At 38.2% G+C, this 15530-nt stretch overlaps 1 protein-coding gene and 1 non-coding gene across 3 annotated transcripts in view; both read right to left on the minus strand.

The window, feature by feature from the left end:
- LOC110532667 (uncharacterized) overlaps positions 1 to 1415 on the minus strand; it is a 65803-nt gene extending 64388 nt beyond the window's left edge. The window contains exon 1 of the transcript XR_016483401.1: positions 1278 to 1415. This is a non-coding gene — a transcript (uncharacterized LOC110532667). The remainder of the gene's footprint in view (positions 1 to 1277) is intronic.
- Positions 1416 to 9932: 8517 nt separating this feature from the next.
- Positions 9933 to 14205, minus strand: LOC110532670 (homeobox protein Hox-C8a). 2 transcript variants are annotated; one of them, XM_021616760.3, is made up of 2 exons: positions 12791 to 14205; positions 9933 to 11585 (listed from the first exon to the last, which is right to left on the minus strand). In XM_021616760.3, the coding sequence occupies exons 1-2, from the start codon at positions 13224 to 13226 to the stop codon at positions 11257 to 11259; spliced, it is 765 nt and encodes a 254-aa protein (XP_021472435.1). In that variant the 5' UTR covers positions 13227 to 14205; the 3' UTR covers positions 9933 to 11256. The 2 variants fall into 2 exon arrangements, with proteins under 2 accessions (XP_021472435.1, XP_021472437.1); XM_021616762.3 differs by having other exon boundaries at positions 9933 to 11579; positions 12791 to 14128.
- Positions 14206 to 15530: the final 1325 nt, after the last annotated feature.

The raw sequence follows: 15530 nt of genomic DNA on the forward strand, positions 1-15530 counted from the left end.
GGAAACCATGGGGAAAAAAATTTTCGCGCACAATGACCTGATATTTGATAGGTGCCAGTATGAATTAAACGCACCTGCGAGCATGTCTATTGACATGCTCTAGTTTCAATTAGCCTAATACAACATCTGAAGTGATCAAATACTCCTCTTTTCCCAATAATGGCTTTACTTTAGGCTATAGAAATACATAGAAAAGACACAATATGTAACATTGACCATGTTTTCTGTTGCTGGTGTTCCTTCAATTAATATAATTAAATATTGAATCCTTGTTGTTGTGTACAGCTTTATTATTGTATCAGAAAATAACAGGTTTATTTTCTACTCATAGGCCGTCTCACAACCCACCAATACCGACATCATTTCAAAATGGGGACGGTTGAAATATTTCATACGATATTCCAAGCTGCGTGCATGCTGGTGACAGGTTCAGTCATTTTGGTATGCACATATTTCAGCTCTATATGAAGTTATATCCACACTATTGTGGTATACAGCCAGCCTACAGACTGACTAACAGATGTAGTTCTGTCCTTGAGCTGTTCTTGTCTATTAATGTTCTGTATTATGTCATGTTCCATGTTTTGTTTAGACCCCAGGAAGAGTAGCTGCATCATTCGCAACAGCTAATGGAGATCCTAATAAAATACCAAATACCCCCCAATACCAAATACCCCACTACTCCCCCTACACTACCCCTCACCCCCACCGTGGAAGCGGTAGGCACAAGGGGGCACTGTTAATAGCAGTGAACAACAGTCGTGTGTGTGTGTGTGTGTGTGTGTGTGTGTGTCCAAAACACAGTTCAATGTAATCTCTATAATCTGGAAGAATGGCAAAGAAAGATTCAAGCCCCAAATGAACATAGCGCTGCTTACCACAAAACAACATGGTCCCCCCAGTGGATCCTCTCGCAATATTTACCCACCCAAGGCAAGCTATCTTCGACAAAAACAAACCACACTCTAGCATAACATATGATTACATCTAGACGGTGCGTCATTGATTTTCTGAACAGTGCACTACTGAAGTATCAATTTACAAGCGGAGGCAGTCTTGCCTACTATAGGGAAACAACTGAGGTTACAGTAGCCTGCAGGTCAGGTCACGAATACGCAAAATATGCATCAATAGCATTCATATCCAATGTCTTTCCCCTCACTTATCTGATACCATATAGCCTGAATGGCATAACGTCTCAAATGCCCCCTTCTAACAGATACGGTTCATATCCAGATTCAAGCCAGTGAGGAAGGATCACGGAATCGCTATCTTACCCGCATCTGCGTTCTCGGAGTTGTTTGTAGTGACCGTGACGCAGGATCACTGGTCCAGTGGAAGGGTATGTCGGTGATCCTGGCAAATGGACCTCTACGCCGCTACACCGCGCATGGCAAATGTCTCCAAATCTGCCGACGGATCGAAAAGCAAAAACTAAATTGAACAATTTGGTAACCAGCATAATTTACTGTCCGCTGCTTTCTCTTTCTCTCTTTGTGCAACCGTTGGGTTATTGTTCCTCTAGGATAGGCTACCGTAGACAGGGGCTGGTAAAGGCTGTGACTGTCGTGAAGCCATTTCCAACGACGAGGCAGGAGCACGTCGGGAAGGGACTGTAGCCTAGACCAAATGCGTTCCATATCCAAAAGCGTAACTGCTATTTAGTCTATACTGAAGGAAAATAATGTATTGACGATATCATTTCTAAGCCCCTGCTGGGAGAGCTGCTTATATAACGTGAGATCCGAGGAATAGAGAACAGCATAAAGTTCATGTTCACCGAGCGGGTGTGCCACGTGGCTCGCTGCAACCAATCCCAGAATGGATTCAGTCGTAAACGTTGATTACTCAGCTGTAAATGTATCCCCAAAACAACTAGGAATGTATTGCACATCCTAGTATTTTTCTCCTTCTTGATGATAAAGTTCTCTAGACCTAAATATTTTCTTAATATTTCTGGTTTAATAAAGAGAAAAACGGAAGCAATTAGTTAAGTAGATATAGTTTGAGGCCATGCACCTCAATCAACACCTTCAATATAGTAGGTTTATGCTCAGGTTCAATTAATTCGATTCATCAATCTTCATTCGATTCAAAGATATGCTACTATATGCACAGGCCTACAATACTCCTAATTTAGAGAAACGACACAGACCTATAACGTGTGAAAATGATATCCTTTCGTTTTTCATATTCTCATGAATACTTCATATAGGGTAAGTGTTAGATATTTCCCACACCCAAAAGCTTGATTTAGCCTTTCCGTCCAAGAACATATAGAAGATTGGAAAAGCTTCACATGTGAATTTAAACATTTAGGCCTATTCGCTGAAAATGTTAGACAGAACATTGCAGTGAAGTGTAAATCTGAAAATCAGACGGAACTAGGGATATAGGCCTATTTGAGCAAAACAAGTCAGTAGGCAGACCTCTTTTAGATTACTGTAAAATAGAAAGGTTCCGAATAAAGATGATGTAATGTGAAGATCTAGCCCAGGACTTATGGCATTTAAAGTTGGAAGAGTACATTTCTCGGATAATTCAAAAGAGCAGGCGGTGATATTGGAGAGAAACACGTTTGATTTGTTTCGCAGTAGGTATACTATACGCCTACAATATTTGATTACATTTTTTCAGACCTACAATATTTTCCATCCTCTTGGCATTCCAAATAGATCTAGTCTTGTCGCTTAACATAGACAAAGGCTATATCATTAGTCTCTCTGTGAGATAAGAAAGAAAGATAGATCATTTTGTAAATTCCACAGCTATGATTAAGATATAAATACATTATATACATACACCGAGGCAAGTTGCATCTTGTCTGTGCAGGCCATGTGCCATGTCGCAGGATGAGTCGACATTGCACACCATAAAAAGAAAAACACCGTGTTTCCGGATATAGCTAGCCCCATTTATAGCACTATTAAAGTTTATGGCAAGTAGACTAAACCTAAACGGGAATCTGTTAAAAGTATACACACAAAAGCCCGACGGTCAGACAATTCTTACGGATAATTGTTCATTGCACGGAAGCTTCCTGTATTTTCAATACGCTACAAGCATGCAATAATAGTTTTAAAAGAAATAACCTTACCTAATGCCAAGTCATTTATCAGTAGGATACGAAAAAAAATGAAAACACTGAGAGGCCTATATTTTTTGTGCTACTTTTGGAATGACAACCGAGAAGATTTGAACTACATGTTACAATGTGCATTCATGTAAGTTCCTGAATTTTGATTGAATAGCCGTTTCATTCGAGAGCATTATTTAATTTGAGAAAAACAGGTTGTGCAATAACTTATTAAGTAGGTATCTTATAGTAGTAGTCTTTAGAAAATAGGCTATAGGCCTTTAAAATATTATCCTCCTCATTCTTCTTTTGTTTTCGATTTACAGAAACATATCAACACAGAAAAGAAATCGTGAAGTATCAGTTTTGAATGTTTGAGATGCATTTTGAATGACATTTTGGGATAATATTTGAATAGAATTTGTGTTTTGGACTACTGTTGTTTACATGTTTACATCCAATTTTTATTGAGGTGATGCATATTGCTGCAATTAATTAAGTTAAACAATATTTATTTTTAGTATGAGACTAGTTATGATGGTGTATATTGAGGTTGATTTCCATGTAGTAACTGGTTATAAAATTTAGGCCGTCATTGTAAATAAGAATTTGTTCTTAACTGACTTGCCTAGTTAAATAAAGGTTAAATAAATAAATGCTTCGAGATAGCCAGGTTACTCGAGATGCCCCAAACACATCTTATAGCAGCAGTACTCCTGTTATGAAAAGAAAACGGCAAACACATTCTGATGCGGGTGATTCCTATACATCTCCGTACATTACCAAAGCTGTACAGTGGCACACAGCTCAAGTCCTACAATAGGGAGTGCAGAATAGCAATGGGCCTCAACCCCGGGCTCAAAACTAATCCCTGTGGAATGGGCCTTGTTTTACGGGGATTTTATCTTTCTCTGAGAACATTTGATCAAACAGTAGAAAGCAAATGTATGACACACTTGTTTCCTAAATAACAATATAACATTACCAGATTGGTTCATAAACACATTTCTATTCAAGATGTGGGAGCTCTAATCTCTCAAGAATAAACATACTCCTTCTGATGTTGTTGTCTCCAACACTGCAGTTTTATATGATCCATTCACCCATGCATAAACAATGATGTTATCCCAAAGGTTCGAATCCCGGGCCAGGCAATAGGAGAGACTAACCCACAACTGGAGGGCTGCTAGTTTCAGAACCAAGCTACAATTGGCTGCCTTTGTGCCCTTGAGCAAGACACTTAACCCCTAGCTAACTCCTGGCATGCTACACTGCAGCTGACCCTGTGCTCCTCCCAATGTGCGGTGTGTTTGTCTTTGGGAGGATTGGAACAGAAAAAAATAAGAATGTCTTTCTCTGATGAAGCAATATAGAAGGACTATTATTTTCTCTGATTCTATGGGCTGAACCATTGCTTCTCCACTGTTGGACCTTCAGTCCCTGTATTCATAGAACCATACTCAATGGTCCAAATGCAGAAGACTGGGGTTTGTCTTAACTCCATATTTAAAAGTTATGATTGATAACATCTAAATTCCAATGTTCCACACGTGTTCACACATAAATCTAAAGTAAGTCACTGCTGTCTCTGGGAAATCAGCCTGCAGCCATCATAATTATGATTAACAGTATGGTGAGGAGCAGTCTGTAAACCTTACCTCTTTTGAGGGTGGTGAGAGGCGATACATTTCCTGCAACTTCAATGAATGTTTATGCATGTGGAGGTATGTATAAATGTATTTCATGTTTATGTATATGAATGCTCTGAAGAAGGCTTTGAGGCCATGGTCAATATTTAACCTCAATAAATCAGTGATACTGTCAAGTGCAGAGTGCATTAAGTGTTTTTATTTTATTTTAAGTTATGTATGAATGTATACAAATACATTGGTCACCTTACACGCATAAAAATGAGGGTTCCTCAAGGGTTCTTTAGGAAGGGTGATGGTTCTATGTGGAACCATACTGACCCAAAGAACACTTAGAGCCCTTCAATGGTTCTTTGCATTTCAAAAAAGTGTTTTTCTCATCTTTAAGTGATAATTAAAATGTGGGGGCGATGGCAGTTAATCCAATCTGTTGTGTTGCGCTGTTCCATATTTGATATGACTGAGGCCAGTGACGGTGTGTTGTGAAAGTATGGTCTTGTGTCTATTGAGAACAGTTGACTAGTCAGTAGTTCCTAGTTCTCCCCTCAAGGACCTCCAGCTGTTCCAGAGCTAGCACACCTGATTAAACTTGTTAATAAACACAATGATGAACCTATGGAATTTAATAAAATAATAAATAAAATATAGCTATTAAACCAGACCCAGCATGGTTCTACAAAGAAACGATGAGATTGAGAAAGCATTATCCATAAAGGTTCTATAAAGAACCATAAAAAGGGTTTTATAACGCCATAAAAGGGTTGTAAACATAGTGGAACCCTTTTTTGATGCCTTCAGAAAGTATTCACACCCCTTGACTTTTCCACATTTTGTTGTGTTACAAGGTGGGATTAAATTGATTTGTCTTGTTTTGTCAAGAATGTTCACAGAATACTAAATCATTTCAAAGTGGAAGAAAAATACTAACATTTGTAAAAAAAAATACATAATAATAATGACAAATAAACACTAATATATCTTGAGTCACTACATGTTAAAATCGCTTTTGTCGGCGATCACAGCTGTGTCTTTCTGGGTAAGTCTCTCAATCCAGTCTCAATCCAGTCAATCCAGTCACACCTGGATTGTGCAACATTTGCACATTCTTTTTTAACATTTTCAACCTCTGTCAAGTTGTTTGTTGATCATTGCTAGACAGATATTTTCAAGCCTTGCCATAGACTTTCAGACCAATTTAAGTCAAAACTGTAAGTAAGCCACTCAATAACATTCAATGTCGTCTTGGTAAGCAACTCCGGGGTCTATTTGAGCTTGTGTTTTCAGTTATTGTCCTGCTGAAAGGTGAATTTGTCTCCCAGTGTCTGTTGAAAAGCAGATTGAACCAGGTTTTCCTCCTCTGCTTAGCTCTATTCCATTTATTTTTATCCTAAATAAAAATCTGTAGTCCTTGCTGACGACAAGCATACCCACAACATGATGCAGCCACCACCATGATTGAAAATATGAAGAGTGGTACTCAGTGATGTGTTGTTGGATATGCCCTAAACATAACGCGTTGTATTCAGGACATAAAGTTAATTTCTTTCACAAATATTTGGCAGTTTTTATTTAGCACCTTATTTCGAACAGGATGCATGTTTTCAAATATATTTATTCTGTACAGGCTTCCTTCTTTTCATTCTGTAATTTATGTTTGTTTTTTAAATCTTTATTTAACTAGGCAAGCCAGTTAAGAACAAATTCGTATTTACAATGACAGCCTACCCAACCAAACCCTAACGCCAGATGATGCTGGGCTAATTGTGCACCACCCTATGGGACTGGAATTGAACCAGGGTCTGTAGTAAATGCCTCTAGCACTAAGATGCAGTGCCTTAGACAGCTGCACCACTCGGGATCCCCATCATGGAGTAAGTACAATGTTGTGGATCCATCCTCAGTTTTCTCCTATCACAGCCATTAAACTGTAATTGTTGTAAAGTCACCATTGGCCTCATGGTGAAATCACTGAGAGGTTTCCTTCCTCTTCAGCAACTGGGTCAGGAAGGATGCCTGCATGTATCTTTGTAGTGACTGGATGTATTGATACACCATCCAACATTTATTTAATAACATCACCATGCTCAAAGGCAAATACATGTATGTATATTTGTTTTACCCATCTAGCTTTTCATTTTTAATTAATTTGTAAAAATTTCTTAAAACGTAATTCCACTTAGACATTTTGGTGTATTGTGTGTAGGCCAGTGACACACAATCTCAATATAATAAATTGTAAATTCAGGCTGGAACACAACAAAATAGGGCTACACTTGACCTGTTCCACTGTGTAATGTGAACAGGGAAGTCTGAACCATATTAGTTATTGATATAATGACTCTGCAGTTACATCCACTAACATTTTAATCACCATATACATTGAAATGACCAGTAGGTGTAATAAATCATTTCATACAGAGTTAGAAATCCATCACTCATATTACCAATAGACAAACACTCTGTGGCTCGACATGTTTTGAGCGATAGTTTTCCAGTACCATGTACAATGAGAATTGTTCTATCGGTCTCTTGGAGACACAGTCAACAATAGAGCTAGTATCTCAAAATAATTGCCCTAATGCTCAAAAAAAAAATCTCAAAAAAATTGAATTCCGGATTTAACACAACAAAATGTGAAATAAGTCAAGGGGCTGTGACACTGAGAAGCTTCTGGCCGTCAAAGTGGACTATGGAGAAATATGCAGGCTACGAGTACAACTTCAAGTTAAGTGGCAATATTGCATCAGAGCTCCACTGTAAAAAGTAATTTGTTTTGCTAACAATTTTCGACAATTGGTTGCAATTGGTTGCATCTTAATTGGGGAGAACGGGCTCATAGTAATGGCTGGAACGGAATCAGTGGAATGGTATTAAATACATGAAACATGGTTTCCATGTGTTTGAGCCATTCCATTTACTCCATTTCAGCTATTATTATGAGCTGTCCTCCCCTCAGCAGCCTCCACTGAACTGAAAGTATTTCAGTGTTCAATACTTAAGTAATGAAGTGTGAGCACAGTGCTCATTCCTCTAGCAGTAACTGGAGAGAGGACGAAATCATTACAGGAAGCTGCATTAGCCTCTATCATTAAGAGTGGTACACACCTTGTTGATGGTGGGAATGACTTGTCTCGTTATTCAACATCAATTTGCCTGACGGTTTTGATATCTATTCATCATGATCAATTACAACTTGTAGCATAACACATGCTTAATACTATTTTAGAAATATACATTTCTTTCTTTAAACATGCATACAACATTGTGTGAAAGTATCATAAATAAAAACATGTATACATTAACCACGTAGCACTAGTATATTCAAAACTTGCATATACGTAATAATTCTATATCAGCACAACACAGAAGTGTTTTTTACTCAAATATCAATGTGTTTGACTCTTACTTTACTAATTTAAGTACAGATGCAAAACATAATAGAATCAAGCAAGAGCAACTTATTTAATTAACATTAGATTTACTTTAAAATATTAAATAATTATGACTTGTAAAGTCTCAATCACTTTAGATTAGCAGAACACAAATAAATGAAGTTATACTTACTCAATAACCTAATAGCTGTTAACTCTACTCAAAAACATTAAGTGATGAGAAATCTAGTTGACATCTGAGTTAGTACGACTTTTATGATTTGAGTTCTACTGACTGTTGGAGATGTTTGAGTAGCCACTACTCAATTTCTTTAATGAGTTCGACAGTTACTTTTTATAGTGTAGTCTAATGGGTATTGGCACAATAATAATCAACAGTGTGCCATTCCTCTAAAATGTTTTGAGGGTGTTGTCTAGTCCAGGGCTGCCCAACCCTCTTCCTGGAGGTCTACTGTCCTGTAGGTTTTCAGTCCAACCCTAATTTAGCATATCTGATTCTGCTAGTTAAGGTCTTGTTGAGCAGCTAATTAGTAGAATCAGGTGTGTTAAATTAGGGTTGGATTGAAAACACACAGGATGGTAGATCTCCAGTAAGAGGATTGGGCAGCCCTTGTCTGCTCTGTAAACTACACTGTAAATGGGGTTACTGTGATTTTGACAGTAGCTTACAGGCACCTCGGTGGCATGTAAAATTCTGCATTTCATTTTACACTTACTGTAATATAAACATATAAACACAGCAAGTACTGTGTAACGACACATACTACAATACAATACAATTGACTGCATTATACTGAAAAAAAGGCAAGGCTACCATAATCGGAATGAATGAAATTGAGGGGAGGAGTTTGTATTTCACATTATTTTACTGTAATTGCGAGGGATTGGTGCAAGCAGGTTGGCTGCTAGGTAACGTGTTTACTAACATTGCAGCATATTTAAGCAATATGGCCAAAGGTGGTGTGGTGTCTGGCCAATATACTACGGCCAAGGGCTGCTCTTATGCAAGACCCAACACGGAGTGCCTGGATACAGCCCTATTTGTGTTTTGTGCTATATTGGCCATATACCACAAACCCCCAAGGTGCCTTATTGCTATTACAAACTGGTTACCAGTGTAATTAGAGCAGTAAAATAAATGTTTTGTCATGCATATGGTACATGGTCTGATATACCACGGCTGTCAGCCAATCAGCATTCAGGGCTTGAACAACCCAGTTGATAAAAATGTATATTTGGTTTATATATCACATGCACTTTTATAGACCTTAACAAAGGATTATAAACCGGTAGCGACTACAGGGCAAATGTTAAGGTTCAAGGCTTGCTGCCGCTCCAATCTTTCCCCTATACATTTTAAGTTGGTGGGCACGATAACCACATAGGAGCTAAGTTGGTACAGCATTCTCACTCACGTGTGCAACAAATATAGCCTCTGACAATGCATGTCTCAAAATATGCTATTGAGCCAGATACAACACTACCATGCACCCACTAATGGTCAAAAGGTTGTGGGTGCCCCAAAAATACGGTATTATGTGGGGTGGGATTACAGTAGTATTCAAAATACAGCCATTATTTCCTGAACACAACATTTCCCCACAATGCACCATAATTTACAGTTTGCAGCAGTACAACATACTGCAACATAATTTCAAACAAATAGCATGTAATTGAGTTTTCCGTTGCAGTGTACATGAAGGGATTGCTCGGTGTTGTGTAGCGGACAGACAGGAGAAACAGTCATCTAGCCCATGCACGCTCAGCCATTTAGTCATTCAGTCAACAAGTTCTTACAGACAAGAAGAGGAACGATTGTGAGCCATCTTGTTTATTCATCTTTTTATGTCAAAAAACAATGGCGGGGACACACAATTCCGTCGTTCACATGGGAAACACCAGAAAACGAGCCTATTAACATCAAGAATATAACAAGACGTACATAAAGATTATATTCAGTGCAAAAAAACTACTCTATTATCACCAGCACATTAAAAGAACACGCCTTACTTCTTAAAACCCTTGCAATTGTAGAAGGTATTATTATCACACACAGTCATGTGCGTTTTCTATAGGCAGTTTTAGTTGTTGGGGAAAATATAGATTTTCATCTAAACATAGCAGTGCCATTATTATTGAATACAAAATGAAGTAAAAGGCAAAGCTCTGTTTTAGTAGGTAGTGCCGTGGTACAATCTGAACGACAAATCGTTGACTTGGCTTTGAGCTAACTGTGTCTTCCTAAGACTCACAAATTGTCTTAAACAAGCATAGGTATATATTGGGCAAATGAAATATAATTTAATCATATAACGTTGATATAACACTATAAAAACAATATCATTTGAAATCTCTATTTAGAAATCTCTATTGCAATTTTCCCTGTTTTAGGTAGCGTCTTAACGATTTTAAACGATTGCATGTCCCTGGTAATTCTAACAAAACTATATATGAAGTAAGAACCACATATTCTTGTCTTGGCCATTCACCACAAATGACAATGAAGTATAATAAAAACAATTAAAACATGTGTTTTACATATACGCCTGCTGCTAATCAATGTTATATCCCTCAGAAGTCACACTGCTGTCATGACATTAAACATTGTTTTTAGTTACGTTTTGCTTACGATTTTAAATCACATATTCGCAAAGATGTCTATTGTGAATGTGTTGTGTATTTACAAGATTAGATTGGCATTGGCCAAGGCTTGTTGGACCTTGCGTTGTCTTCCTATATGCATTTGTTTGGTTATGCTTTTGTCAGATAAACCAAACAAAACATATTCTAAAAGTAGCCTAGCCTACTCTGTTAATTAAACATGCGTTTAAAGTTAACCCATACAAAGATCACCTATGTGCTACCATTACCTTTCCCAGATGTAATATTGGCAAATGTATATTGTAAGGAAACGTCCAAAACGACAAAATAACTAATTTGTATCCCTAAAGCATCGTGATGAGGGAGAAATAGATAAATGATTATGCCAGCAATATCTGTAAGATCTTTTTTCCCTTTCCCTTGTTGACTAATAAAACCGTGTCCATAAAGTTAACGCTCTCTGCCTTCTTCTCTCCTCTCCCGTCTACTATACTCTTTTTCCTCTTTTTCTGCCATTAAACCATAAATGACCATAAAATCACTCCTTGGGATCAACTTTATTTTTCTCTTCCACTTCTTTCTCTTCCCCCTCTTCCCCGTCACCGTCCTCGTTGACCTCCTCCTCAGGCTCGGCATCAGCATCCGCCTCTCCTCTCTGTCCCGGAAACTTGTCTTTGTTGTTTTCTTTTTTCCACTTCATTCGTCGATTTTGAAACCATATCTTGACCTGCCTCTCTGTGAGACTCAGGGCATGGGACACCTCGATCCGCCGCTTGCGTGTAAGATAAGGATTGAAGAGAAACTCCTTCTCCAGCTCCAGAGTTTGGTAGCGACTGTAGGTTTGTCTTCCATTTCGCCTCCCTGGTGCTTAAATTAAATAGTAAATAAGGTTAGTAAATAAGAATGAATTTGATGGTGGCATTAACATTTCAGGATGAAAGAAAAAACAACTCTAAAATAAATACTGTAGAGGCCCATAGTGCGATTACTTAAATAAATGCGATCATCTTCGTGCATAAGATAAAAGGACATACAATAATAGCTATGATGGTTTGTATTTGGAGTCGGTTTAGCCATTGAAATGTGCATGAGCTAGAAAGTACAACCTAACATTTACTTTTTAAATTATGTAACAGGTAACTGTGTACGCAGGCACACACACACAACACACACAAAACATCACACACCTCACACACATAATGGATACAAGTTCTTCTGCAGATTGTGGAGGAAAGTATATTTAGGCCTAAAAAACATCTGTCTAGTATCACATTAAAAACAATCTAAACGATCTAGTCCACAAGGTTTCATTCTAACTATTTAACATCCACTAGCCTATTAGCTTGGTTTAGGGTAAGGAAATGTGAACGGGATGAACGTAGAATAGTCATGTTAGAAGCATTAAAAAGTACCTCATATTTGTTTTAAAAGTAATTTATTGTTACTGTAATAATTTGGTCATTTTGGTCATAACATTTTTAGGGCATTCTGGTTAGTAGGTTTCTATTAGATTTAGGATGCACTTAGTTGTACTTCTGGTACTTCAAATAACCATTGTTTTAACTGGATTCCTGTTGGTTTTTTTGTCATTTCAGATTTTCTCAAGCAAAACACAATCTTTATCACCAAAACCGTCGTCAAGTTAGCCAGCATTGGTTGTTAATTATTTGGGAATTATTACATGAGAACCTGGTTGTTTGTAAGAAGGTCATATGTTTATGTTATACTTTACATAATACAGTGATAATGTTGTGTATACTTGCGAGAGCTATAGATAGGCTCTAATCCACTTACTTTGGGTGAAATCTATATTTGTTGCACAAAAATGTAACAAATAAATAGATACAGCCTCCATTGCTTATTACATATTTTGCTTTTACGCACGTAGGTTATATACACACACACACACACACACACACACACACACACACACACACACACACACACACACACACACACACACACACACACACACACACACACACACACACACACACACACACACACACACACACACAAACACACACACATTTATAGCTATATATAAAAAAAGAACACAAAATAATTCTAACCGTGGGGTCTCATCCAAGGAAACATAAGAGTGGGAGACGAGTTCTGATTTAAATGGCCTTGTCCTTCTCCGGGGTTAGAGCCGTTAGACGATTTACAGTCTGGGTATTGCGCGAGGCTTGGCTCTTGCTGGGTACCATAAAGCGGTTGTCTCGGAAGAGCTTCATATCCATAAAATTTCGTTGCGTCTCCATGGCAAGCCAGTGCGCAAGGGTTCTGTTGGTATGCAGGGTTGGAGATCCCCGTGGTCCCATGGTGGAAAAAATCCTGGACATGATGGGACGGCTGTTGAAAGCCCGATGCAGCTGCCCCGGGTCCGTAGACCAGCGTGTGGCTACGGGCAACGCTTTGTGGGAACCTGCAGTCGTAGTAAGTTGGCTCCAGTGATTCACAGCCTTTGTATTTGGAGAAAAGAGGGTTAACAAAATATGAGCTCATTGTTTAGTTTGCATTAAACCACAGACGAGGTTTCTTCGTTGTAGAATATCCCCTTTTGGATTGTGGCAGCCTTTTGTTTAGGTTCCCAGTCGCACACAGCGCAGACTGACAAACCGGAACTAGATGGAGAAACGCTGCCCCCTTAGACAGTCTCAGGCAGCTCTCTTGCGCTCCAACACTCTTCTCTTCGAGTCTCTCTCACTATCTCCAGTATCTTCTATTTTTCAGCCTCAAATCCGGCTCATGGTGTGTGCTTTGGATGCATTGAGGTTCAAGCTGGCTTGCTCCGCGGACAGAGTCACGAGCGTTTCTTTCTTTTTTTGTTGCTTCCCACCCAACCACCCCCACCACAATTTCCCCTCCCAACACCAATCACCCCCCCCCCCCTTAATTTTTCTACAAGCTGTCAGCGGGTACGCTACATACCCCTTAAGAGGCAACATGCGCTAACCATTCTATTAGATAGAGGAGTCCAAATTGATGCATAAAATGTGAAAATTATCAAATCAAAATATCGTTGTGGTCATATTACTCTTACACGGTGCTTACATGATACATAGAAGTACACACGTATAGCCTAACGAATAGAATAAGAAGGCTTTGTTCATAAAGTCCTCATGTGTACCCTAATGTTTTACAGTTTCTGAGCCATTCCTTATATCAACAAAGGTTTAAATTGGATGCTGTTAGCCTAGACTACCATAAATACTTAGCTTGCACAATAGCACTGCTTGCGGGCCCGCTATACTGCCTGCTATTATGACAGTGAAACTAAACATAGAGTCCTATATAACTTTAAAAACGAGTAGACCAGGCTTAGCATATACAACATGCGTAAGTTTACTGATAATGGCGTACAATAATAAGGCTATAATGACATCTTTAACAAAATCACAAAAATATAAAAATATCTAACCCTTGTTGTTCAACATTAACCCATGCTAACCCGTGTTCATACTTGAGATATATATAGGTCTACGCGATTTCCCATGTCTCTCGCGCACTTAAACTACAGAAGGCGGTAAAACACCGTAACGCTCAAATATAAACACTACCTGTTGTGAATACCCGACTCACTGTACTGACCGATTGCATTAGATGTCTCGTTATTTCTGCGTACATATTGCTGGTACAATATTTATTTCAGTTGTGTGCTCATGTGGGCTTTGTGGTGTTACTGACGATTTTTACACATGATCGTAAAATAGGAAAGGCACAGAGAAAATTTATAGACTTGTCGTACAGTCTATAAATATACTGATTGCTGGTCTTTGTTGCAATTTACCGTCGTGGAAATTTGAGCTGCTGTTATAGACATATTTCAACAACAAAAACACAGAGAATAACTATAAAAACCTCACTATACTAGGCTACTATTATAATACTGCTTCTGATGTAGGCCTATAATTGCTAATAATAACATTATTATTACAATAATTATTCTTCTAGTATTATAATATTATTATTAGGATCTAGTATTAATGTTAAAATGTGTATTAGGGTAATTGATTATTGAAGCCTTTAGTGTTATTTGTCAATACATTGAAATAAAAACTTTCTTTATTTGTTAATTTTACTGGTTTGGAGATGTTTCCTTCTTAAAGTGGTTTGATATGGAAATGTGTCATATTCTATTAAGTATATATATGGTGACTATTACACGTTTATGGTGCACGGTCCACGCCTCTCCACAGGAAAACTAGGCCACACCACTGGCGTAAAAGAAGAGACAAAGAAGTGATTTAAATTGCGCTTAACTTGAAAAGTGTGATGTTTTCAAATGTTAGTCCAAATGTTAATTGAGCATCAATGTTGGTGCACATATACAGAATCAACCTAATCGATTTGCTAGCAGTTGTTAACAGTTTACAATCATGAATAATAGAATCCATAACACGTATACAAAACAGCTTTAGTGTGTTAACAAATACTAGGCTAATGTTCTACTAATGTAAAGGTCATTTAGGTAAAGGAATGTACAAATGCAAAATAGACCTATCCTAGAAATAGCCTACAATTATTAGGCTATACACACAACACAAGCGCATGAAAGGTTCAACAGGCATAATCTATGTCTCCTGTACCCAGTCCTACAAGTGAGACAGTCAATTATATCACAACATTTTTTCTTAAAAATGTGATGAACGACCGAAGCAGCATTTCTTTCATCAGTAGACCTACAGACATACGCCTAGCCTTCTCCCTGTTTTTGCATCACGCAAATCCACAGCACGGAGGCACTAGCGGTACAGGCCCAAAGAGTCGGTCAACAGCGTCATCTAGTGTTAAGGTCGATCACCAACA

This window comes from Oncorhynchus mykiss, chromosome 9 (assembly GCF_057628025.1).
Source record: "Oncorhynchus mykiss isolate SJ-2025 chromosome 9, ASM5762802v1, whole genome shotgun sequence".
Taxonomy (NCBI): domain Eukaryota; kingdom Metazoa; phylum Chordata; class Actinopteri; order Salmoniformes; family Salmonidae; genus Oncorhynchus; species Oncorhynchus mykiss.